Below are 27,897 nucleotides of genomic sequence, written 5' to 3' on the forward strand. Positions count from 1 at the left end.
ATAATATGCATATATTTATGTACTGTATATTTTGATAAAATACAAATATAATACATGTATATATATATATAAAATGTAATAATTATTATAATAATACATTAATAATAAAAATTATTAATAACTGCAAACTCTTTCTCCTTTCTCTTTATAATTATTTTTAAATATAATTCGTTGTAAAGTTTGCCTCAATTTGTAAAATAAAAACTTTATGAAATACATTTACACTATTTTATATAATATAATATAATTATAACATATTTTATAATATAATATTTTCAATTAAGCAATATGTGCGTTAATATCAATAAAACAACAATTTTTATCATTATAATGTATTTAAAGTATAATGTAAATATAATTAATATAATAATTATATACATATATAATTATGTTGTTATTTATTAATGAATTTAAATTGATCACCGCTTTTGATCATTTGGTCGATGACACTATCGATGATCCGTATGACTGGCCATTACATGTGGGCAAAGCAAACGGATTCATCGCTGCAAAAGGAGAGGCGGACACTATACTACTCATACCTACAATTCATTACAACAATTATAATATAAAAATATTAATAATTATTATAACAAATCATTAAAATAAGGAAAAATACCATTGAAAAGACCGGGTGAACCGGGAACAGGTGTTGACATGTTGGTCGGCGGACTACCATAACCACCATTCATTGTACCGGCGGTTCCATTGCCACCATAACTACTTCCACCACTACTGCTATGAGGTGTCGATGCATTTGAGCCGTAGCCACGGCTCGGCGATACACTACTGGCCTGATTTCTGTTGTAATCTATTTTGACCAATAAATATACAAATATTAATATTTAGCTCAGATATAAATCAATCTTAAATTATTTCAACAATTCAAACATAATATTATTGTAAAATAAAAATAAGAGATATTCTTTGGAAATGTGCAAAAAAGTAGAGAAATATTAAAACTAAGAATTAGTTGAAAAAAGCTAATCAAACGAATATAACGAATACCATTATAAACATAACAATAAACATGTGATGGCATCGGTTTATGGGATGTGTTATAAGCGTTCATTCTGTCGTAACATGCATTGGACTGTGGGTTCTGGTGATAGAGGGTCTGATCATTGGTTTGGCAGCTTAGCTGACCTGCACTGGCCGCGTACGCAGCGTTGAATCCCGCAGACATGGCGGCAGCGGCCGCAACGTTGTTCAAAGCACTGGCTGGCGATCTCGGAGCCGGAAGTCCAGTCAGTTGTGACGGTGTGTTACGAGGCATACTATAAAGTGCTTCGGCTAAATCGGCTGCACGTTTCAATATTATTTCCTAAAATAAATAAAATTCGTTATGTATTGTTTGTAATTACATAATATGTTAGAAAATTATTTATAATTTACAAACCTTTGGCAGTTTTTCGGGATCTCCCGGATGTCGAGGAATAAGTTTGGCTAATCTCAGAAATCCGTGGTCTATGGTTGGCTCGTTTAGGGCTATTTCAAAAAGATTTAATATATTATTATTTAATTTATTGAACACTCACTTTCTCTCTCAACCATCACTCCCTTTCTCTTATCTCTCACTTATTTTCACTCATTATTATATCTATTAAATGCTCGTATTGTAAGAGAAACATATGAACAGAATATTAAATGAATTCATTGGTAACAATGATAGCACTGATAAATGAATTCAATTTTGAATCCCATTTTCACATAAAATTTTTGGTATACATCTTCTTATCAATGCTTTTGATCTTATTTTTAAATAAAATGTATTTTCTCTCACTTTATTTCATTATTATTCAATGGCTTTTATTTCCACTGTTAATGTCATATAAACATATTTATAAATATATATAATGTTATATTATATCCATACTATAATTTCAAAAATATAATAAGTCTATACAATATTGTATTGTATATAAGTTTTTTGATATAAATTTGAATATATATTTTGAATTCTATATCTGATTTTTTGAAAACCAAAGATTCTGATACTGTCTTATATAACATAAGAGTTTAAATTATATATTTATAAAAATAAGTTATATTTGATATAAACCAATCCCATAGAGTGTATGTCTGTTCATCAAAATAATTGAATTTTGAAAGAAAATAATCTCTATTTTTCTTTAGTTTAAAAAATGCCTTTTCCTTTGAGAAAGAAAGAGAGAGAGAGTATGTGTGTGTATATGTTTAGATAGAAAAACAAATTTCTATTTTAATAATAAATTAAGTGATGAAAAGTCAAAAGTTTTGAGTGATTGCAGTATTTATAGTTATTTTTTAAACAAATAATTAAACGATTTATTTATTACATCATCGGCTCATTTATTAATGTCATCACTTTTGTTGGTTATCATAATGTTTATATATATATAAATAGTTTTATATACTATGCAAAATAAACAAATATACCGTACACTTACAAACATAGACAAATCTGCCCGGTGCTCCCTTACAAAATTGCTTAGACTTGTACGATAAGGTCACCTCAACGACACCCGGTATATGTCTGGGAGGCGTTTGTACTTTAATGGCGTGAGCGGTGACAAACTATTTGATAAAGAAAAAGTAAAAAACAATTTAATTTTCAAATACATATCGATATGTTAACCGAAATCATACCTCACTCCACACCAACATTGTTCCGAAGACAACTTGTAGACCGTCGAAGAAATTATCACCGATTATAATAACAGTTGAACCACCAGTAGTCCAGCCCTCAGTCGGACTAATGGCTTTAATACATGGTGTGGCCGCAAACGGAACTGTAGGTTATTAATTGCAATGTATTTCAGTTATTCAAAAACCATTCAATATTTAATTCTAAAATTTAAATATAATATAATGACACTCTATGTTCACACACACACACACACACACACACACACACACACACACACACACACACACATACATATACTTATAACACAATGTACTGTATTGTACTGTACTGTAGTGCCAATAATAGTTATACACTTGTGAGTAAAGAGAAGTACAATACGGGGTAAGAGTCAACTAATGTTAATATTGTGTTCATTGATAAAACACAACACGTCTACAAAAATTGTGTCTTTTGTTATGTATTGGTCCTAAAGACTCGGATCCTATTACTGATTGCTGTTAAAAGTTTTTCATTGATTACAAAATTGACTTCAAGTAGTTTTGTGTCACCAATTTGTTTCTCTCTATCGCTTCCTACCAGAGCTCACAAAGACATATACAAAAATGCTAAGTTCACAATGCATTGCATATACAGTAGATATACAACTTTACACACAAAATAAAAATTTGATTTTACTGTATTTGAAATCTATATATATATATATATATATATATATATTTATTTAATACATTGAATAGATGTTTATATAATACTATAACCCATACTATTGTATGAATGAATTGTCAACTAATAATTAAATAATTTAATTGACATAATGACAATACCATTTATTTTTAAAAGTTTATGTCTATAAAGTTTATATATATACTTAATATATATATATATTCAAAATATATAAACTATATGTAATTACTGCATATATTGTCTATAAAACTACCGTACCTTCCGAGGCATCCAATCGTTTAGCTCTTCGGCCGTGCTTTGAGTTGTTGTGGACAAACATGTTGTCCGATAGGGCTAACGGTGTCGACTCGACACTGACTACAGTCGTTATGATAACCTATAATATTTATGATTATATAATTAATATTCATATTATTCATAAAAGTTAATCATTAATTAAAAACTTTACACAACAGCTATATCTAAAATAAATATTTATGAACCAAATATAAAGTAATGCATTTTAATCACATATGCATACTCTCTAAATGCTTATATTTGCATTATATCGTAGCTATAATTATTATCATATATACTGTATTTTATTAAATTAAACAACAAATAAAGGCAATTCAAAACATGTTATTTAATAGTTTGTTAACATCTATATAATATATATAATATAAAAAACATCAATTTGTAGGCATACCTGAAATCGTCTCATGTCTCGAGGGTTTCCCGCGTTTTTCAAACAGTTTTGGTTGCATTTCAGAAAAAATTTGAGGAAAAATCTGGAAATAAATAAATAAAATATACATATATTTTTGTTTAATATTTTATTAAATAAGATAAAATTATAACTACTAAAAGTTACATTTAAAGTAAAATTTGATATTTTTATATAAAATTAAATAAACCTTTGACAAAAATAATTATTAAATCCAATTTAAATTTTATTTTGCATCATATTTTTTACAGTAATTTATAATTGATATGAATATTGGCAAGACTTTTAGCATATAAAATATGAATTAAAAATTGTCTAAACTTTAGTATTAAATAATATAATCAGAGAAAAGGATGATTGAAATACTGGTCACAAATATATTGTAATACAATTATTCACATAAACTATTGAATATATGTGCCATTACTGTGTAATATAATATATTGTAAAATTAGTGTTTCAAAGCAAAATGATTGACTAAAATTAATGTATGAATATATGCAAAGACCTAATTATAGAAGGATTACCAGTAGTTATATTAGTTGTGACAATACATGTATTACTATTAGTAGTACTGCTAAACATGAATCATATAAATATATATCATTTGCAATGCTAACTGTGCAAAAATATTGTATTATAAACTGTAACAGTCAAGTGAGTGCCACCAATGTTGGCATTTATATCAATTTGTCTCGTATTTAGTGCTCGTATAAAATCACTGACAAAACTACTACTACTACTAGACTGTGTGTAAATCTATTGCTATTAAAAGAAAGGTCTCTCCCCTTAACTACCATATCATCTCTTTTGGTATATAATCCGTGCATAACATAGTGTTTTCATTGCATTAATCGGTTGAAAATGCAAATCAAGAAGAAAATAAAAGATTATTCCCTTAAAATTGTATACAGAAATTGATAACAAAATTCAGTGACTACTCATTGAAATTGAGAAGTTTCATCTCATAATATATATATATATATATATAGTGTAAAATTGATTGAAAATAAACTACTATTTATGCGCTATACTATGGGCCGAAAATAAATATATAAGCCATAAGACGGATAGACTGTATATTACTATTACTACTACTATTTTGGTAGAAAGTTGTTAGTGAATGTAAAACTATGCAAATCCACATCCATTTACGCATAATATGCATCACTTTATAAGTGCTAAATAAAGAGATAGATTTGTATAATACAGTATATTCTATACTATATATGGAAAATAAGATTCAATATGTTTATTATGATATCATACATAACACTTGCAATGGAAATATGGTTCCAATAAATGCAAATATAAATACTAATAGACTTTTTTTAAAAATGCATTACAAGTTTATAATAAAAATATTGCATATTCTGTCATTCAATGTTTATATGAACCGACTTTCATTTCAATGTCGATATCAGTTATTATAAATGCATTGTATTATACTATACAAGAATCAGTAGACACCATCAAACTTGTGTACACAATATTGTGCAGTCAATAGTGAGTGAGTGGGTGAGAGAGGGAGAGTGAGACAAATAGAGAGTAGCATCAAATCAAGTGTAGACCCTCTTTGATTAGCCCTATATATCCAATGTCTATTTAGCCCATCATCCCAGGGGACAGAAGCAGCGCATCAACGCTATACTACTGTATGGACTGCCAGTGCATCAGTCGATGTGATGGTGTGTATGTGCTGGTTGTGTATGTGCTGCAAACACGATGATAACAAGCATACTCTCACATAACATTTGTATGAACGGGTGAATTTTACTTTCACATCACATCCCAATCTCTCACTATATCCCTCGGCTCTCTCTCTCTCTCTCTCTCTCTCTCTCTCTCTCTCTCTCTCTGTTCATAAATGCACAAAAATATACAGATCACTGAGTTTATAAAGCATGCCTATGCCTAAAGCATAGATGGATAGTCCATACAATGCAAAGTATAAATAATTCTATATATATATATATATATAACTTATCTCACTGTTTCTCTATTGATTTGTCCATAAATTGAAATCATAATCTTATATATGAAACACAATATTGTTTTTGCTTTACTTTGCAAAAATACTTTACATTGAATTTTATATTTCACACAGAATTTACACTTCAATGTAATTATATGGACAACACTTACTATTTATTGATTCACAGCTATGTTTGTAAGTGAAGTACCTCTCATATAACTTCATAGATAAATAAAGTGCATGTATAGCATACACGACAGTACATATTAGTATTGCATCTTATATTTTGTTATCAATTCTCTCTCTCTCTCTCTCTCTCTCGAATTTAACATACTTTACAAGTTAAGCTTCAATATATCCAATATATAGATACACAGACAAAATCGATGGCATAAATTGATGTATCACTTTGCAATGTCTATGTATTTATACAGAATATTTATATAACACACACACACACACACACACATATATATATATATATATATATATACATGATATAGCAAACTATAATTTTATATATTCAGTATAAACTAGAATAAAATATGCCCCAGGTTGTAACTATAGAAAGTTAAAACATAAAAACAATCATTTCAATTCACTTCATGTAATGTAACCACCATGCTAATAATAATATCATTGAATTTTGCAAAAAATAAAAAAAAGTTTTGCAAATCATCTATGTTTAAAAATGAAAAGTTAGCTACAGTATATAAATATAGTTAGTTAACGTAAAAAAATATTTTATTTCGATGGCAATCATTTAATTTATAAAATAAACTGAAATTTTGTTTGATCACAACCAACAAAAAATATTTGTGTTTCAAATATTTAATCTATCAATAAATACACAGCAATATAAACCAACTAAAAACAACACAATTGCTAACTAACTACATGTATAATGCAATTAAAAATAATACATTTAAGAACTGTAATATAAATTTTTATATACCAGTATTAATATTACATCATTAATATAGATAAACCATAGATTTTTATACAATTCAATCTACAATAAAAGCATTTTTCTGTGTCGTTCTTATAAAACTAATAACAATAATAATACCGGTTTGTCTAGAGATATAACTACAATTCAATACATTTGTCTGTATATATATTTATTATTAGAAAAATAAAACATATATTTTATATTTGCGCAAATAAATATATTGTATAATTTATATTTGTGTGTTTGTAGGGAAGGGGAGAGAGAAAGAGACAACCGGTCGAGTTTGACTGAGTTAGGTAAACACCATTAGCCGGATCAGGTTGGATGAGCACTAGGATGAACACAATTACATTTACTCACTCACTACATACTGTATTTATATATAATACATATACAGTATACACAATGTAAAACATATATAGATATATCTCTATAATGTTTACTTTAGTGAAACACACGTAAAGATTGTCCTCAAACTCATATATATATATATATATATATATATATATATATATAGAGAGAGAGAGAGAGAGAGAGAGAGAGAGATGGATTAGGTCAGAAAAAGTCATTATGTAATAAACCAAATAAAAGCTCTGACATCACATATAATACACAAATTGATTATATCTAATGCTTACAAAAAATATCATAATAATCACATTAAATATCTTTTTAAACTTTTTAATATTATATATCCATTGAGTTAAAAAAAATGTATCAATGTTTTATTGCTATTATTAAAATTAATTTACAATATTTTCTATTAAGAATTAATTTCAAAATCAGTTATTGTAGTTATTTATAAACAAAATTTTAGCTTTTTCACAATACATTAAATATTTAAAATAAACAAATAATTTTTGTATAAAAACAAGTTTTGGAGTATTGGAAAATTGATAAAATGTGTGCTTAAAGATTATTTTAAAATATTCATGCAAAACATAATAACAACAATAATAAAATCACTAAAACATAAATTGAAATATTATTATTATTATCTTGAATTGTAATGTATTGAATAATAATATTGTTAAAGTAAATCTTTGTACAAATAATAATAATGTTAGTAATATTATTGTGTATTATTTCATGTAATCTGCGTTTGCATTATCAGTACTTAGATGTCTATATATAAGCTAAATGAAGATATAAAATGTACAGAATATTTAATAAAGTGCAGGTTTTTGATGTTAATATAAATATCGACAATACGTTTCGTATTGATATAAAAGAGAAATCAGGGATCAGACAATGTTTTCGGCCAATTTGACTCCCATTTTAGGAGTTCCTACTTTAGGAGAAAAGCTACTTATAATAGACAATTACACACTCGCCACACGTCAAATAAAATTAATATAATCATGTATTGCTAGAACAATATACTCAACATAAATATATACATAAGTTTATATAGATATATAAATATTATTATTACTGCTATTTGTGTGTTTATTATTAATAAATATTAATTTTAAAACAAATACTACTTTATATATATATTAAATCTTAAATTTAAAAAAAAAATTAAAAAATCATTGACCCATAAAATTCACAAACTATTTGTTATAATTTAAAAGATATAAATAAATAGTCATATTATTATATAAAGCATATATTGTTTTTTAAAAAAAGTAAGAGAGAGAGAGCACAGATGAGCAAATAATATAGAGATATGCTATTTGCCATCAATTGCCAGTGAATATAACAATTTGATATTATTTTTATGAGTTTGTATACCTATAGTGAGTGATATAAACATTGAAAAAAGGAAAGTATAGTCAATGCTATGGTAAGGGCTCTCCGGAAATGAAGATTAATGGCGACCGACATGAAAGTCATCGTCAAATGGATCGACACGAGAGTGAAGAGAATACTATTAATAAAACAGTAACACAAGTAATACCATACAAGCCATCACTCTATCTATAGCTATACTCTATGTTTACTACCATTTGCCCTCATAGTAGTCAAACAAATATACTGTATATACATATATATATATACAGTATATACATATACAGTATTGCACATACATTGTATTGTGTGTTGAGAGCATTGTTATAATGACTGGCAATATGTTTAGAAAGTTGTATAATATATATATATATATATATATATATATATATATATATATATATATATATATATATATATATATATACTGTATATAATAAAAAAGAGGGAAAAGTATTTTACTTTAGGATCTCATCTCATTGTTGTACAACAATTGCATTAAATTTGTCTAATATAACACTAAAGTCAATTGCAAAATATTTTCTCTGAGACAACAACAACAACACTGACACCACCACTGATATTAGTAAAAGATATCACTACTATTTATAACATTATATATTTATATATTATGTAATAAATATAACAGTTTTACATATGAATAGCGATCGTATTTAGCATATGTACTCTTCAGGCAAAAAGGAGAATAATAGAGACACAGAATATTCTTGACTATAAAATTGGTGCATATATTCAATATATATAATATACTGTATGTATATTAATATGTTTGCTTTTTACATGAATACAGTGTGTTTTTCCTAACAATTTATGTTTCATACATTTGTATTGAGAGTTCATTTTATTTACATTGAGAGACATTGAAACGCTTAAATTTGAAAATTGCTAACGGCTTGTTTGTATTCATTACATAAATACATTGACATACACACTGTTACACATATATTGTTTATACCGCTTAATTGCTATGAGAAACCTAATTAGTTGCATAAATACAATTCCGGTATATATTGAATATTTGATACTTAGACACTTACAGTACAAACAAAATTAATATAAATATATCAAAAACATATTGTTATTATAAAACGAAATTGCTGACCCTCATTGATAATTGTAATAATAAAAATTATAATAACAGTTATTTATAAATTTATTTACAGTAGTCATCTACTGTTAAATACTCTAGTTTATATTTTGTTATGAATAGAGTATATGACAAGTCCATAGTTTATAATAATATTACTGTATGGCATATAAGCTATCATATCTTAAAGCGTCCAAATATATATAAATAAATATATATATAAAGTTAGTATTTATATATAATAGCGACATTTTGGCGATGATGTATGAGTCGATAGATTTGCAAAAAATAAAGATAGTGTTAGGGTATAAAAATTCATATTAAATATAATGGCTGTATTTAGCGCAATATTTAGACACACAATGTATAACAATTGTGTGGCTCTTAATGCACTTCTAAACAACAGTGCGCCAGTGTTTGTGTATAAATGCAAGATTGGACCGTTGGGATAGATATACAGTACATACCGTATACTGTGTGTGAATTTTATATCATACACACAAACACACTAATGCTCTCTATTCAAGTGCACTATCATATTATGTATTCATATCAAAAATAAATACATCAAGAAAAATATATTTTATGAGTATTATAATATATACAGTAAATACTATAGTATATAACTACTATAAACATGGTACTACATATAAACAATAAAATAATATTATCATAAACTATAATATATACTATATATAATTATTTGCTTATATGATTTTTTTTTCACCTTTTTTACCTGCCTGATGTGTATATGTTTATTTACAATATGTATAAAAGAGAAAATCACTATAAATATATAAAAAATAATTTAAAATATAATTATATTGTCAATAAAGTGAATTAAACAATATTGTTAATATAGTTGAATAAACAATTGATATAAATATGACTGTCATTAAATATCACACGCATAGTACAGTATATATATATTTACACCTGTAGTGTATTTTCTTTCATCTTATATGATGTGATATACATTATATAATATTGTAATACTACTCGGACTCTCAGCGGAAAACTATATATATGTAACTATATATATATATATACAGTAGTAGTAATAGAGTAGTTGTATAAATATATAGTATGAATGTGTAGTGAAAATCTAAATCCCTGCGGAAGAATCAATAGCAGTGAGAGAGAGAAAGAGAGAGACGACTCTTAAGATAGTCAAGCATTATATGCTTTATATTTCAGGTTAAGTGCATAAAAAAGTGAATGAAAATAAAATGCATCCCATTATGAAATACATGTGCCAGTAGTAGCCGTTTATTTTAACACAACCGTAGAAACAAAGAGAGAGATGTTTTAATATTAAAATTCACACTCTTTTCATATATTATAAGCAATAATATTTATATACATTTCTCTCTCAAACATATTATATGAGTTTTGTGCTGACTTTTTGTTGTATTTTATTGTTTTTGGTTATCAAATTCATATTATTTTTTTCTCTCCCTCTCACTCATTGATTCATAGAGTGAAACGGTCGGTAAGCTTAACAAAAATGAGATGGTATACTATGGATAGTGTATTATAGCCATAGATGACATGTCACTAAAATATTAACTAAAATGATTGTACTATTTATGAACCGCACCCTTTGCAGTTTGTGTGCTATTTTGGGTGGAGGACTGGCATCATATATGAGATAGACATACTGTACATACAACGTTTGAAAGAGTGTTTCACTGTACAACAACCTAGCACTGGCAATAAGCACCGTTAGTATTGTCATTGCTTGACTATAAAGTATATTAGTATATAGTATGATCTAATCATTGATTGCAATCTCATTAAATAGTAATTATTCGGCTGTTTTAGGGACAACACACGCACTCATCACTACCCATCTCTATCTACTATATTCACACTCACTATATATATATGCTATTATGTATATTATATGTATATTATATACGTCTATCCTATTGTTATACAACACATATACTATGTATTGTATATAAATATGTGAGACGCTTAGGAATCCCAGCGGACTATTGTAGAGTATATCTCAGGATTACATAAGACAACAAATAAAAGAAATGATGTGTAAATCAACTATAATTTCAAAGAGATTGTGGCTATCATTTTGGTAGTCATTACCGGCCATTTAGGACTTGTTTTAGGGCTAATCAGAGTAGACAACAATAACAACAACATATAATAATTGATTATTATTTTATATAACTACTTATATACTAAATTGTTTATAATAATTAAAAAATTAAAAATCTTTTAATTAAATATTTAAATCTAATAATTATTTATAAATTGAAATATATAAATTAATAATTTTTAAATTTTAGTACAATAACAAAGTAAAATAGATACAAATAAATTAAATTTAGAAGAAAATTGTTAAGCAATTATATCCAGAATTATGGGTCGATTTGTATTAGCATTCATTGCATAGAAATCACGTCAGGGATGTTATGTGACGCAAAAAATAGTCGGCAAATACTTAATTAGATATACTATATAATAGTAATAACATATAAATATTATATATAAGTATAATATTGTTATGCAATAATAAGAAAATGTATTTTATTATTGTTTCTCGCAATCATTTAACTCAAATGTCTCTCAACTTGTTTTTAGACATTATATAATTCCCATAACAATCATTATCAATGCAATTCTGGCCACATATTTAGCACAACAAAAATAAATTCAAAGCAAAAATATTAACAACTCTTATCTTTCATACTTTTCTCCTATTTTTCCTTCAACTATTCAAAACTAAATAATATATTTGTAATGTACTCTCATATAAACATAATAATATATATACAAATTTATTTTTATATAATATAGTGTCGAGTGTTTGGTAAATAAGCAATGAAATAGCAAAAGATTATAAATAATTAATTTCAGTGACAAATTGTTATAAATAATTCAAGTTTGCAATGTATATGTATAGAAAAACATTGGTAGTAATGATAAAGTATTAAAGATTTTCAAAATTCTATTCAACTATTTGTTTTAAAATAAATTATTGTAAATTTTATGTTTATATATTTTATATTAACATAAAACTAAATACAATAAAATAATTATAAATATTAGTAAAAAATGATTAGAATGTATTTGCTATAAAAATTTAATAAATGACATACATAGCTTATTCTACTGTATAACAAAATTTTATGTTAAAATATTTGAATGCAAACAACATAAGTTTTTACACGTTTTCCGATTTTTATTATATATACAATAAGCAATAGGAAACGGTATGTAATACCGGACGGACACAACACTGACTGTTCAATTGAAATATAAGGCGACTGTAATATTAGTCTCCATATGAGTGACTCAAAATAATGTCATCTCATCCAATAATACCATAATAGCCAACAAAAATATAATGCCTTTTGCAGTGATAGTAAAAGTATTACAACAACACAACAGTGTTACACATATATGTGTGACAGACAGGCCTCACCAAAATCATCCATTCCCCACATCACTACTTTGATTAGTAAATGACTAACAGTAATAACACCTCAAATCTGATCTCTTTCTCTCTCTCTCTTTCTGTTGTTCAATAAATGGCACTATTTTTACAGACAAAATGTGGTAATAAAATGCTTCACATCTGAGCCTAATGTTAACTAACATAACAAAAAATGCAAAAAATATTTGATCTAAAGGCTATAAATATATTATATTTAATGCGAGACATAAGTGTATTAACTATGGGTACTAATAATATGGCCTCAAGATATGAGTAGATATATAAACGAGTTTTTGGTTTATTTTATATAATATACACACAGTATATACAATATATACAGTATATATATGAAAGAAATGGTATATATTTTTGGATATAACTTTATATATAAGCACAACATTGGTTTCAATTCATTGTCTATAATATCGAAAACATCTATTGCTCACTTGCATCCCTGTGCTCTCTCTCTCTCTCTCTCTATTCCCTGAGTCACTCATTTGATGCGTCCCTCAACTCCTATTCCTTAGGGAAAGGTCGGGCACTTTGCACATAGATGTAGAAAAAGAGAACTTATAGAAAGAGCACAGTTAGTCGAAATAGACGAATCAAATGTGATTCACTTTTGGCCAACAATTGCAATGTTGTATTGTATGTGCCTTTACCTCAAATATGGCTCAAATAAAACTATTCTCTTTCTCTCTCTCTCTCTCTCTTCACAATTCAAACCATCTCTGGTTTGGTTGGTCTTTCAATTCACTATTTGGAGAGCCTTTTAATTTGAGTAAATAAATATAAAACAACACATATATACTGTACTAAATTTAGCAAACCTTTAACTTTATTATATCTACTGTAAGACAATTAATGATAAACAATAGTTATAACATAGAAATCAAATTTTTCAACATAACTGACATTTTTACATAACATTTCATAATATATTCGGTTTATATTTGACTTCAATTCAGTATTTGAAATACAAATTATAAAGTAAAATAAAATTCATACAAAATAAAAATATTGAACTAACAAAAAGTTTTAGGAAATCATTGTTGGTTTCATTTACGACTGTCTGTACCTCGAAATTGACTGACAGTTTGTATGTCAGACACTATTACATGAGAATTAAGCAGATTATGGCACCGTTAGGGCACTAGTTTACTACCAGTAGAGCTCAGGCATACGGAACAGGCATCCTGTCATGTGTTTCAAATGAATTCTCTCTTTTCTGACTGTTCTGTGATTGCACTTTACTTTTCTCTCTCTATCTCTGACTATAATGAAACTTAGATAAAACTCAAACAACTCACATATATATCAATTTGACTTTATATACATCATATTATTTTACTGTTAGATTTTTTTATTTGTGGCATACCTTCAAATTAGATGACAAACTAAACATTGAAAACATTAACATCAAAAACATTCATATTATCAAAAAATTAAAAAAATGTAAATATATGAATTATATTAGTAATATAAAAACTAATACTACTTTTAATAATAATATAAATTAATAATAATTTGTGAGCAATATTTGTACGACTATTCTAATGCAGAATATTCTGTAACTCACATAATGTGTATATATTAATATTATATCAATGATAATAAATGGTATGGTATGGTGTGTATGAATATTGTTGTCTATAGAGTGGTATATCTCAGGGGACGCCAAGTTGTCGCCGACATATCTCTCACTTGTGATTATAATTCGTTAATTATGTACAGATGTTGACGTGTGAGAAGCGTGTGCTCTAACAAACACATAATGTTATACAAACGATACCAGCACTAGTATGTATGTATATATATATATATATATACACGGATAGGCAGCTCAGGTATGCATCCAAAATACATGTAATCCTCACGAGAAATGGCTCCGCAGAGAATTGTGCCGTTAGATGGTTGAGCGCAACAAAATGCCGCTCATCTATACTGTATCAGTGACATACCAGTGCTGCTGTGTGTATACCACTATGTGCTCTCCGATGACTAACCCATACATATAAATAGCAGAAACAGTTAAGAATAGTAAACAAAAACATTGACAAAACACAACAATTGAGACAAGCATTTAATGTTCAAAACAACATTTAAAATGTCAAATACTTGTGTCAATCGCTATTCTTTAATTTTTTGCTGAAAATCTAATGTATTTGTAAATGTTTTTGTTGGCCATTACCTATCTTTTTATTGTATTAAAAGCATAATATTAATAATATCTATAGATAGCCTTTACCTCTTATATTTAGCTATACATACATTCATATCATACATTGAACGCAACATTTGCTAAGCTATTGGTTTTGCAATTTATATATTATACATGAATACAGAATTTTCAATATACTCTAATAATATGATATTATGATTATTATAAGCAATTCTGTATGTTTTTAATGCTTACGCTTAATATGTTTTACATACAAGTTTTCATTTTGAGTGGAGACAGTATATTAGATATCACAAGAGTAACAGTGCATAACATTAGTACTGTATATAAAAAGTTGAAAATTAAAGCCAAAATACAGCTCTAACATACATAAAGACATGATATGCATATGCAAGCCATCGACTAATTACTATTATTGTAAATGACAACTATTTTTGCGCTTATATTAAATATTAATTGATTCAAAACTAACTTTTTATAATTATATTATTAAAGTATTCTCTGTTATAAATCAATAATTTTATGTATTTGGTGTCTATGAGTGGTATCCAAAAACAAGATTTAAACGCTTTAAAGATAGAATTATATGATATATATTTGACTACAATATATATATTTTTTTTGAATAATAAATGCTAACATTGATCAAATTATTTATAGCAATAAATAAAATTAATATTCATTCACATTTGCAAAATATTGTAATCCATGTATTAAACTTTAGAGGTATAACTAATGAAAATCATATGCATATATACATAATATATCTAATAAATATAGTGTTGGAAATTATAGTCCCAATGGATTTGGTCGATAAAAATTACAATATAAGTGAATATAATATTTGTTGATAAAAATTAATGTCTCTAAAAATAAAAATGTTATTTATTGTGCACAATAGCAATGAGAAATAAATTATTTAGATTGCATTATCTCATTATCAGATAATTATTTTCATTATATACCAAAAAATTATATTTTATGTATTTACACACACACTTGTATAGCATGTATAGCACAGTTTAGTCGATTTACAAACAATATAGTAATGAATGAACAGAATAATAAACAAAGAAATGCAAGAATAAAGTTAAAAATTGATAATATTATGGGGAAAACAAAATAAAAAGAATAAATATTTAATGAAAATTTTAAAACACGACAATATTTAGTGTACATAATAATAATATGTATACTATTACTATAATATATATATATACTGTTTATACTAACAATAAAAAATATTAGCTTAAGAGAAGTTTATATATATATTTGGCAATAAGTTTGCAATTACTACTAAAATTATATTTCAAAATAAGAGGAGAAAAAAGAGAAAAGATGAGAGACATGGGGTCTCATATTAGCACAAAAGTAAAGTGAATGACTGTGTGTGTGTGTGTGTGTGTGTGTGTGTGTGTGTGTGTGTGTGTGTGTCTGTATCACACAGTATTCACCCATTTATTTGCTTTTTGTTAATCTAATGTTTGTCATACTATTGAACGGTTTATTGAGAATCTGTTTCAATAACTGTTTATAAGAGCACTTCTCTCTCCCTTTCAAACAACAAACTCTATTGTATGACATAAATGAGTGTCTGAACGATACTATTGCAGTCAAAGTTTGTGATGACTTCATTGGCATACAATTTCATGATAAAACTCAACTTATATCTCAATGTTTGTTAGATTAGGGATCATATCACTGTCCATGACATCCAAATTTAACATAAGGTAAAACTGTTTACATAAATGATTATATGGCAATTTATTATTATTATAGAAACCCATATAAGATATTGTAAAATGTTAACTAAAATGTATGATATATTGTTTCACTATATCAATAATTATTATGTAAGAAAACCATTCATATAATTATTATTACTAATGTAATTTATACTAATTTTCTATGATTAACAAATTTTTATTTTGATTACATGTTTTCAGATAATTATAGTTTAAAAATAGATATAAAACAAATTTTTAAAAAAGTAATAATCACATAAAATTAAAACAATAGAAAAAGTAACCAAATTAATGTTTGGACAAAATTTACAACTTTTATTGAACATACAGTTTTGCCCATTTATCTCATAAATGTCACACAAAAAGCTATAAATGAAATGTTATCCGGAAAAGAGAGGTGAGTTAGTCATTGCTATATTAGAGAGAGAGAAGTGGCTATCGGATCACATCATAATAAGCGCATCAGATAACAAACTGGTGGGCAGAGAGCTAAGGGAAGGCCCTACGGAAATAGTGGGCTACAAAAATACAATATTGTGTGCTTGAATGCTGGCTGCACTCAAAACACATGCTTTTCAATGAGTGCCAATACTTTTATTATATTGTATATAATATTAGATATCTAAAAGTGAGGCTTACGTCAAGTAAAGGGAAAATATAATATATATAATAAAATAATAGGAATTGATTTTTGACATCAAAATAGTGAATGTGTTCTTCAATAGTAAAGATGAGATAGAGATGAGGAAAAGGTTTCAAATTAGAAATACAGAGAAAGAGAGATGAATAGCATTTAATGCATTTATAAATCATTAAATATACAGTATATATACACACATATATAATAATAAGAATAATATTGACTATTTGTTTAATAATTTCCACAATAATGTGTTAACTTAAATAATTTCAAATTCTTAATATAACTTTTTTACAGTTTCTGTAATATATATTATTACAAAATTTGTATTATTGTATTATTTCATACACCTCTCAACCATTTATTCATTCATATATTTAATATATATTATACTTCACTCATTCAATACACTTGCACTGTATTATAATCATAGCTATAATAATAGCAGTAATAATAATAAAACTATATATTTCGTATATAACAATCAAAATGAATAAAAATATAATATCAAAATTGAAGTTTCACTTTTTTAGTGCACATCTGCCAAATATTATATGATGTAGTTATATATATATATATATATAAACTAATAGATACAGTACATACTGATTATACACTATACAGTATAATACAAAAATAATGCACTCCTTTTTCGACATTACATCCCTATTGTAATACCAATACTCATACAATAGGACACTCATTGAGATCCCCTTTGTGTTGGATTTTATAACCTACGAGTGTTATGTAGCACCAGTTATGTATACCAATATATACAAATGCATCGGTTCATTGATTATTATTATTATTATTACAAAGTCACCAAATTAGCTGTTTGGCATAGTATGGCACTAGTATTGTATTCATCATACATCTCCTCTCTCTCTCTCTCTCTCTCATACTCTACCTCTCATTCCCCACACACACACACACACATACATACATACTGTATATATATACTACATATAACACGATAGCATTGCTCACAAATTCTCGTCAATAATTCATCAGTCAGTGAGACGATGGATGAAAAGTGCTGTTATATTAGTTTGAAAGTCTCGGAGCAAACAAACTATTAGTATTGTCTGAGAGCATGTGCTCACAGCTTTTAGTTGCCATTTGTGAACAAATAGCTTATATGTGCTCTCAAATCATCTAAATTAACAAAAGATGCTATAAAATCATCGATTGCTTGCAATTACTCTCTTATACTACTCCTTACTATATAGCCATTAACCCCAGTTTGCTATAATAAACTACCTGTCCTCACATTACTCCATATATTAGTTTTCTGGTAACATTACATTAATTAATAGTTAATTTGTTTATTTGTTGAAATAGTGTTTATTTTTTTCAAATAATGTAATGCTTTACTTATTTTACATAATTATATAATTTTTTTGTACTTATAAATTCTAATTATTTTTGTAAAAATAGTTGTTTAGTATATATTATTATAAAATAATTAAATTGCAATTACAAATATTCTAATATAAATATATATAATAATATTTTGACCGATCATTCATTCATAATTCAAACCAAATAATAACAAATTGATTAAACTTTTAGTGAAAACTTTAAAAATATCAAAATAGTCTTCTCTTGTATTTCTTGTTTAGTTTTAATAAAAAAAACATTTACTATACTATTCAACATATAAGTTGTCTTCAGATTGAAAATAATCATAAACTTAATTTAAATGCTGAGATATTTAGTTTGTATGTCTCGGGAGTGGTTGGTTGAAAACAGCTCAGAGCCAACACTCTGGCTATAGACAGACAGACAAAAAATAGTAAAACTCTTGATAATAGTGAAGAAGCCCCTGACGGCCAATCAAATATATAATGTATTTGATAAATCAAATCGTTATTATTGCACTGTTGTGTCAGTAAAGTACTGTATAATACAAAGACAATACAAACACAGATCTACGTGTGAGCCAAAGTACAGTTAGTTTTGGCTAAAAACGTTGACCGGGTTTTTTTTAACTTTATTATATACAGTACAGTACAGTATGGTATATAAGTTTATTGGTTGCTATAATGTATAATATAAAAATATAGTAAAAATAAAGCTTGGTATATACTGAAGTCAATATTGACTGTATGATAATATAATGGACATAACATGGGCACTGGTATGCTGTAGGTACGCATTGCTGACTAACTCACTAATGCACACAACTTTTACATTGTGAACATCAATATTATATTTGGATAAAACAATTTGGTTATATTTGAGTAAATTTGAGAAATAGTGAGGAGAAAAGTGCAGTTTATATATTAAATATAAGTATATATAAAGCGTGTGTCTATTAAATTCAATGTTAACCAATTTAGTGTCCAAATATGGAGTAATATAATTGATTAAATCAATACAGTATAGTAGAGAAACTGACTAAATTGTATGTATAAACTTATAAAACATATAAATTTCTAATAACGTACAAATTGCTGTCAATTATTTTTCAATATATATATATATTTTTAATTTTTAAAATTGAATTTTAATAATTGTTTAACTATTTGTTCAAACGTGCATTTATTATAAATATTTTTTATTTATTTGTCGTTAAATTGGTGGTGAATTGAGTTAGTTTTATGCTTTAGTAATTCATATATGAATCGTTCGCTTCTGTATCTCATTTGACAGTATATATGATTGTTAAGCACTGAAAAAAGGGAAGAGAAAGTTGTGATTGAATAATAACAATGACTACGAGTTTTATATATAGTATTAAACATAACACACAAATGTGGCCCAAAATTATGGCAAATGCTTTTGTCGATGCATTATATGCTAGCAAACGATAGGGCAGACCATCTGCTCAACTCAAGAGGATTATCATATGTAACATTCAGGGAAACCTCATCAGCCAACTCTCTCTCTCTCTCTATCTATCTTTCTATTTATCTATCTATCTATTTATCTATATATCACTCACTCACTCACTAATACAACAATTATAGACCTGTTCTCTCAGTGATGCTTCAAATCACAAGTGCATATCAACAACAATACAAAACCATAAATTACTGATTAAGTCTAATAAATAGCACTTCAAAATCAGTGTCTCGTTTACTGGTATTATAATATCAATAAATAACAACAATTTTGAAAAATAATGTCAAATTTAAACATAAGTTGCCAAATAAATCATTTTAACAATTTTGTAAATATTTTTTTTACTTCATGTAAATTTATATAGAATATAACATAAATTTTATACATATTATAATCCAAGTAAATATTTGAATATCAAATATATAATATTAAATATACAGTAAATGAATGTTTACTCACAATTATAACAAAACTACTTGTTTTGTGGATAAAATGTTTTTAAAATAATAGTTTATACCAGTATATAAAAAATAACGAAACAATTGACAGTTTATGGATCAGTCATTTCGATGATCAGACCGTTTTTAGGCTAAGATATTTAAATTACGCAAATGTTATCATTTGAAAGGTCGCCGGCACGCGCTCTTAAACGCACGCCTTTTCATTGCCGCACGTGCCGGGGCTTTACAATCAATAGAGTGGTGCTTTGCATGAGAGGCAATGATAACATCTCCCTTTCCTACTATGGGTTATCCCTTCATAAACTATATAATGAAGGCACTGATAACATAAAAATTTATATAATATAAAGCACTGATATTCGAGATGTTGGGCACAAACCGTATATAACACACACGCGTTTCGCGCTTATTATCGCAAAAAAAACTTTTCGCTCATCTGTTTTATGCATTAATTGTGCTTTAAATGTAAACTTAAAATAGTTTTTATACATAGACTGCATATAATATGATATATAAAATCTAACTCATATATTCAATGGTTTTTATTTTCATCCCTTTTTATGCCTCAAATTATATTCATTTGATATGTTCAGTGCATAATATAAATTATGCATAATTTTAGTTATAATAATAATACTGAACAAAAATATTTGGAATTAATAATATATATATTAAGCTTTTTTTGCACAATTTCTAGTGTTTGGATGTATTTTTTGGAAATGCTTTAATTCAAAATTTTATCCTAATTTAAAAGCCCTAAATACGTTGTAATAACAATTTGGCTTTTGGTTAACATATTTAGCGAAAAAATGACATACAATTAATGCATGCATTTAAAAAAAATATGTGACAAAACTTACCGATCAATGATCACTGGATCAGATGGCGTCTCATTTCTATTGCCACAGCTTTTCTTATCGCAACAGCGGCTAAAATAAATAAATAATTTAAAAATATATTTTTTTAATTTTCAAAATAGAAAGTAAACAAAAATTAATTGATTGAATTGTCAACATGTAGTTTATAAAAAAATATAATAAATGATGTGATATGAGAATAAGTGATGTATTGTGTATATTAATGGTCAACAAGAGCTCAATTACCTGCACATGACTTCATGGGTGAGCAGTACGCGACACATCTCCGGGTTTTTGTCCTGACCTTCATATATGATTGCCTTTTAATGGACAGAAAATTGTATATTAATAGATATAAAACAAGTATATCAATAATAACAAATATACAGTATATTAAGATAAACTCAAAAAATGTTTATATTTTATATTTATTGTTATATATTGTGCTGTTTTTTGTGATAATATTTTCACCCCATTAATAGTTAGTGTGTATATAAACTAATTTATATATGTGTTAGTTATCAATAAAATACTGACAAAATAAATTAAACAGTCATTTATTTGCTCACAAAAAATGTTTTGTTATGTATATAAAAATTGCATTGAATTTTATGCTTTTTTGATTCATTTATAATTTCATTATTTAAATACCCGGTGCCAAGTTTGCATTTTATTTTTTAATAGAGAAGCGCATATAACATACAAATGAACAGGTTTTCGGGTGTATCGGACCCATACATTCCATCCATACACCCATATGGGCCACAATTATCACAACATTGCAGACACATGAGTGAAATCAATGACTATAATAAAAATAATAGTTTTATATAATGTAATGAAAGTGCGAGAGGGAGAGAGAGAGAGCACCTACTATATGGTTGACTGACATCTGCTTCAATATAGAGGGCATCAATGAATGAACGGCTCTTTCTATACAATATTAGTGAAGTATATAATGTATTTTCAGAGGGCAAGCACTGGTAACTATTGAAACGTATCATTTTTGGTCTCTCCCTCTCCTCCTATGCCTATACTATGCACACATGTATGTACTACTTGTTAATAGAAAACATCTCTCAAAACCTAAACACGAAAAGCATTTCAATGTTCATCATAGATACCACATAATACATACACATCACTAGTAGTGTGTATTATACTGTCACTGACTGACTACAAGTGCCCGAAAAAAATATATATACAGTAGTAATAGTAAACATGTAGTGATAGTAGTCATGTATTTGCAAGAAAGCGTCATTTGAGGCGACAATTCATTACTTTTGGTTTTTGAAGAGTTGACAATCAAATAATCAAATATTTATAAAAATATCTAACATTTAATTCATAAAAATCTGATATTATAAAACTGATTGTATTAATGGTTTGCACTGAAATGGGCTTATATCAAAAGAGCACTGGCAGGTGGCCTAATGAGTCGACCATGTGTTCACTTGTATGTATGTTAACGATAGGGACAAAACAATTATTGCTAACGAGGGCTCATACATGAAAAGAGAGATGTGGTGGACATTTCATATCACATGTCACACAAATTTTTGTATATAAAAATCGATTACATTGTAAATTCATAGACTTTTTTGAAGTACAGCAATAACATTACAGACACACAAAACAATCCCCTAAAGATTCAATACATTGTATAAACACTAACACACAGACAAAAACTACTACAATAACACCAAAATACTTCATTAAATATCAAATATATTTAAGTTGTGTTTTATTTTCAAAAATTTCAAATTTAAATATTATATTAGAAAAATTAGTTTTAAAGTACTGTTATATCGTATCATCTATTTTTTAATACTCTCTACTTAAGTACCAATTATTTAGTGATGATATGTAAAATCAGCGCATTTTAATAGCAAAAAATATAAGAAGCTTTTTATTTGTGACTAATAATTGTGTTTAAGATTCAGTAAATTTATTCTCCAATGAATTTTTGTAGCAATAAAATTATTTATATATCTATACAGTATATAATATATAGCGTATGTATATTATACAGTATATATTTGTGTATAAAATTTTTACCTTTATATCATATTACTAATATTATAGCTATAATATAAGCAAATATCTTTACATATATAATAGAGAATTGAAACAAGTAGTGGTGTATGTAATCAATCTTTTTCAGCAAAATATCTATCGTTTTCTTTAAAGTCAATGTTGAATTTGTTTGACTAATTTATGCAAAAACTTTGAATATATGGTTGTGTCTGAGCCATGAGCTGCCTGTGCCCAGACAAGCGTTAGATTGAAGTGAAACGTTTCATTGAATCCACAAAAAATAGAGAAGAGATGAGACACTAATTCAGTGTTTGGTTAGCGAACAGCACTGTTAGCTTAAAGAAAGTATATGTATGTGTGTTTGTGTATGTAGTATATGTATGTGTGTTTGTGTATGTAGTATATGTATGTGTGTTTGTGTATGTAGTATATGTATGTGTGTTTGTGTATGTAGTATATGTATGTGTGTTTGTGTATGTAGTATATGTATGTGTGTTTGTGTATGTAGTATATGTATGTGTGTTTGTGTGGTATTTTTTCTGGTGTATTACTAGTGCAATGAATTGAGCGCTCATTGGTTTGGAACAATTGATTGGATTCAATCCAATTGATTAATATATAGTATTGTTTGTGTACTACTCTTTAAAAACATTTTGAAAATTAAAGTCCATATATATTATTATAAATTATAAATGTTGACAATGACTGCTAACAGTGACTCTTTTTTTGAGGTCAACTTTAAAATGTTTTACATTATGATTATAAGCCAAATAAAGTGTTTAGTTTGTTAACCACCAAGAATGTGGAGAATCCACTCAAAAGCCATTAATGTATATAATCTCGAGTAAGCCCTACAAACATACAGAGCTCTATGTACTCTCACTCCTTACCCAATCTCAATGATAGGGAAAATCAATAGACTTTTTGACTGTAGGATCAAAAGCGGCTGATTTATCATTTGGTGGTTTTGTTTTTATATGAATCACGCGCTTCATGAGCACCGGCAGCTCAGCACCAGTTTCTTTCTATTTGCTTCTTCACTCTCTTTACTATTGATATAACAGTGAGAGAGAATAGCAACACTCGAGTAAAATATTAATATATATTATGGTTAATATAAGTTCAAATGCAATATGTATTATATTTTTTTTTATATAATATATAAATTTATATATTTGAGAGAGAAAAATCAAGAACAGCCCATAAACTGATGACTCTTATCAAAAATAGTACTAATCCTTAAACAACTGAAAAACTTTCTTAATCTCTATCATTTGATTTCAAATATTTTTACAAATAGTTTAATTCAAAATTTATAACACATTTTTATTAATATTTCATTCAAAAGTATAAATAACTATTAAATTAAATTTATTATAAATAAATAATTGATAATAGAGTTAAATTTTGTTTAATTTACATTATTAATGTTTATTGTAAAGTTGGGCCTTTTATAAATGAGTCTAAATAGTTATGGGCTGTTTTTGACTTTTCTCTCTCATTTGTCTGGTCTCATTTTACTATTTACTCAAATAAACAAATAGACAGTAGGATATAAATAATATAATAATGCTGTATAAATTTGTATATTTTTACAAAACGTAAGTTAAATTTATTGAAATATAATTTATACATATACTGTATTTATTCACGAGATTTATTAAAACAGTAAACATTAGCTAATCATTTTGCAAATGCTCCATAAATGTTGGTTTAATTGAAAGATAAATATTTATTATATTTAATATATAATTTTTATAAACGAATTAATAAAAATAGTTTAGTTTTGTTTTCACTGATTTGTTTTTCTTTATATATATTGTAATATATATAAAGTCTATCAAACTATAACTTTTATGTTTTGTTTGTTTTACGACATATCTATGAATATATTTATATAATTTATTTTGATCAATATATAATCAGACAATGAAATTGAGACTTATCTGAACAGATATAATGTATTGATATATATGTTTCATTGTTGAAGAATAATAATGGTTACTAATAAATGAATTACCAAATGATTTATGGATATCAAGTGCTATGAAGCTTGAAATCAAACTAATAAACTAAATGCAAATATTAATACATCACTCTTATGTAAGACTTATAATATTTTTTTGGTGGCATTTGCTTTGCAAACATAGACATCAAAACACATTTATTAATATTGATAATAATGTTTTGGTTAGTTATGAGTTATACTGTTTTACATACAGCACAGAAAGTGTGTGTTAAACTTAAACGTTAGTTTGTATTCAGCGATGCATTGGTTGGCAAAATAGTCGACATCAAAATATTCATAAATTATCTGAAAATTTTATCACTTGTCATGTGCTATATGTTTGTGTTATCTTTGATATAGTGGTGGACATACCTGTTTGGTGACTGAATCGATGAGTCGTACGTAGAGATCTTGTTCTTGTCTGACACCTGTTTTATCCAAAGAAAATGAGTCAATGAGTGAGTGAGTGAGTGTGTGTGTGAGAGAGAGAGAGAGAGAGAAATAAGTAATTGATTTAATGCTTTTTGAATTATGTATTAACCAATCGATTCAAATGCTATGCAATGTCTATGTTTTGTCAGTGTTTTGCTACCGTTTTTCAGTTATCAGAGATAACACTCAATAAAATACAGAATATATATATATATATGACATGAAAAGGTATATTAAGCTCTTGTATATAATTACTATATACAGTATATATATATATATATATTCCAACAAAAATACAAAAACATAAGGATTAAGGTTTAAAAAAAACTGTAGTAAAGAGTGTCACAAAAATAAGATAAAAAGTATTACCGTTTGCGTAAAGCAGTTGAAGTCTATAATGGATACCATTATTTGTTTTTTGACCGTCAAGTTCCTAATAATATCGTAAATATTATGTAAAAACAAACATTTTATAATTATAAATGTAATTATTATTACAAAATAAAATAATTAAAAATGATTACACAAAAAAACAAATTAAAATATGATTAGTTTGTGACATACCTGATCTTTTTCAACAAAGCCGATAAATGTTGTCCTCTCGACCTCCACGGGTTGGTTGGCCTTATCGTAGAGTGCGATAACAAAGTGAAAGAAATTGCTTTTCCTTAAGTTGGACGGCGGCTGCTTCTCGAAGTGGGCTCGACCTAAGCCTATGCTATATATATGAAAGCAGTATATGGAGTGTAAAACAATACAATAACACAATTAGTACATCATTTTCATTAACATGTTTACACATTTACACATAAAAAATAATGACAATTGACGACACTTTGCAATTTACACATCAATTATACTAATATAATATAATAATTAAAAATATATTAAGACATAAAATTGAAGTAAATAATCCTAAAATGGTACAAACCTGGCCACAGAAGCCTGGTCAAGCATAGATGATTGCATCCATGCGGCACCTGTACGAACTCCGTGGTGATGATGGTGATGATGTAACTGCGCGTGCGGGTGATGTGCTGTCGGCACATGCAATGATGGTTCTTCCTTGAGTGTGGTGGTCGGTGCCATACATGGGCCCCGAGGTTGGTGCAGACCAGACGTATCACCCGTATGGTGTAGACCAAACATCGACGACACTGAATACGCCACAATTGGGCCGTTTATCGGGACACTTGGTCGCCGTTCACGTATTACAATAATACAAATACAGTATATATAAGTCAACAATAATAGTGTTCACCAAATAGCGATTGGAGTCAATGGATGTTATTATTTTATTTATCAATTTATTTGACACAAAAAATATATTTAATTGATGAAAATTTTATGGGTTTTGATTTTTTCAACCAAATCAATGAAATCAATGGACAAACCGAATCCCAATGTACTGTATATCTCAATAGTTTTGATACAAAAAAG

At 26.9% G+C, this 27,897-nt stretch overlaps 1 protein-coding gene across 4 annotated transcripts; it reads right to left on the reverse strand.

The window, feature by feature from the left end:
• Positions 1-425: 425 nt before the first annotated feature.
• On the reverse strand, positions 426-27,868 carry LOC128964527 (transcription factor collier-like). 4 transcript variants are annotated; one of them, XM_054311147.1, is made up of 14 exons: positions 27,389-27,868; positions 27,022-27,175; positions 26,827-26,890; positions 26,398-26,453; positions 22,227-22,300; positions 21,984-22,052; positions 4,002-4,083; positions 3,572-3,689; positions 2,629-2,771; positions 2,430-2,556; positions 1,400-1,488; positions 1,147-1,324; positions 620-811; positions 426-542 (listed from the first exon to the last, which is right to left on the reverse strand). In XM_054311147.1, the coding sequence occupies exons 1-14, from the start codon at positions 27,604-27,606 to the stop codon at positions 433-435; spliced, it is 1,674 nt and encodes a 557-aa protein (XP_054167122.1). In that variant the 5' UTR covers positions 27,607-27,868; the 3' UTR covers positions 426-432. The 4 variants fall into 4 exon arrangements, with proteins under 4 accessions (XP_054167122.1, XP_054167120.1, XP_054167121.1 ...); XM_054311145.1 differs by having other exon boundaries at positions 1,009-1,324; XM_054311146.1 differs by having other exon boundaries at positions 2,424-2,556.
• Positions 27,869-27,897: the final 29 nt, after the last annotated feature.

The sequence above is a fragment of the Oppia nitens genome, unplaced genomic scaffold (assembly GCF_028296485.1).
Source record: "Oppia nitens isolate AA-2021 unplaced genomic scaffold, nextdenovo-longstitch-racon4-pilon3 scaffold9_pilon_pilon_pilon, whole genome shotgun sequence".
Lineage (NCBI taxonomy): Eukaryota > Metazoa > Arthropoda > Arachnida > Sarcoptiformes > Oppiidae > Oppia > Oppia nitens.

Bases quoted from the DNA above. Each gene is read 5' to 3' on its own strand.
- LOC128964527 (XM_054311144.1), bottom strand. From the start codon at position 27,606: ATGTTTGGTCTACACCATACGGGTGATACGTCTGGTCTGCACCAACCT. The intron at 22,053-22,226 runs GTAATTGAGCTC...TATTTATTTTAG, and splicing joins ACCCATGAAGTCATGTGCAG to CCGCTGTTGCGATAAGAAAA. The intron at 543-619 runs GTATTTTTCCTT...AATGAATTGTAG, and splicing joins TTCACCCGGTCTTTTCAATG to GTATGAGTAGTATAGTGTCC.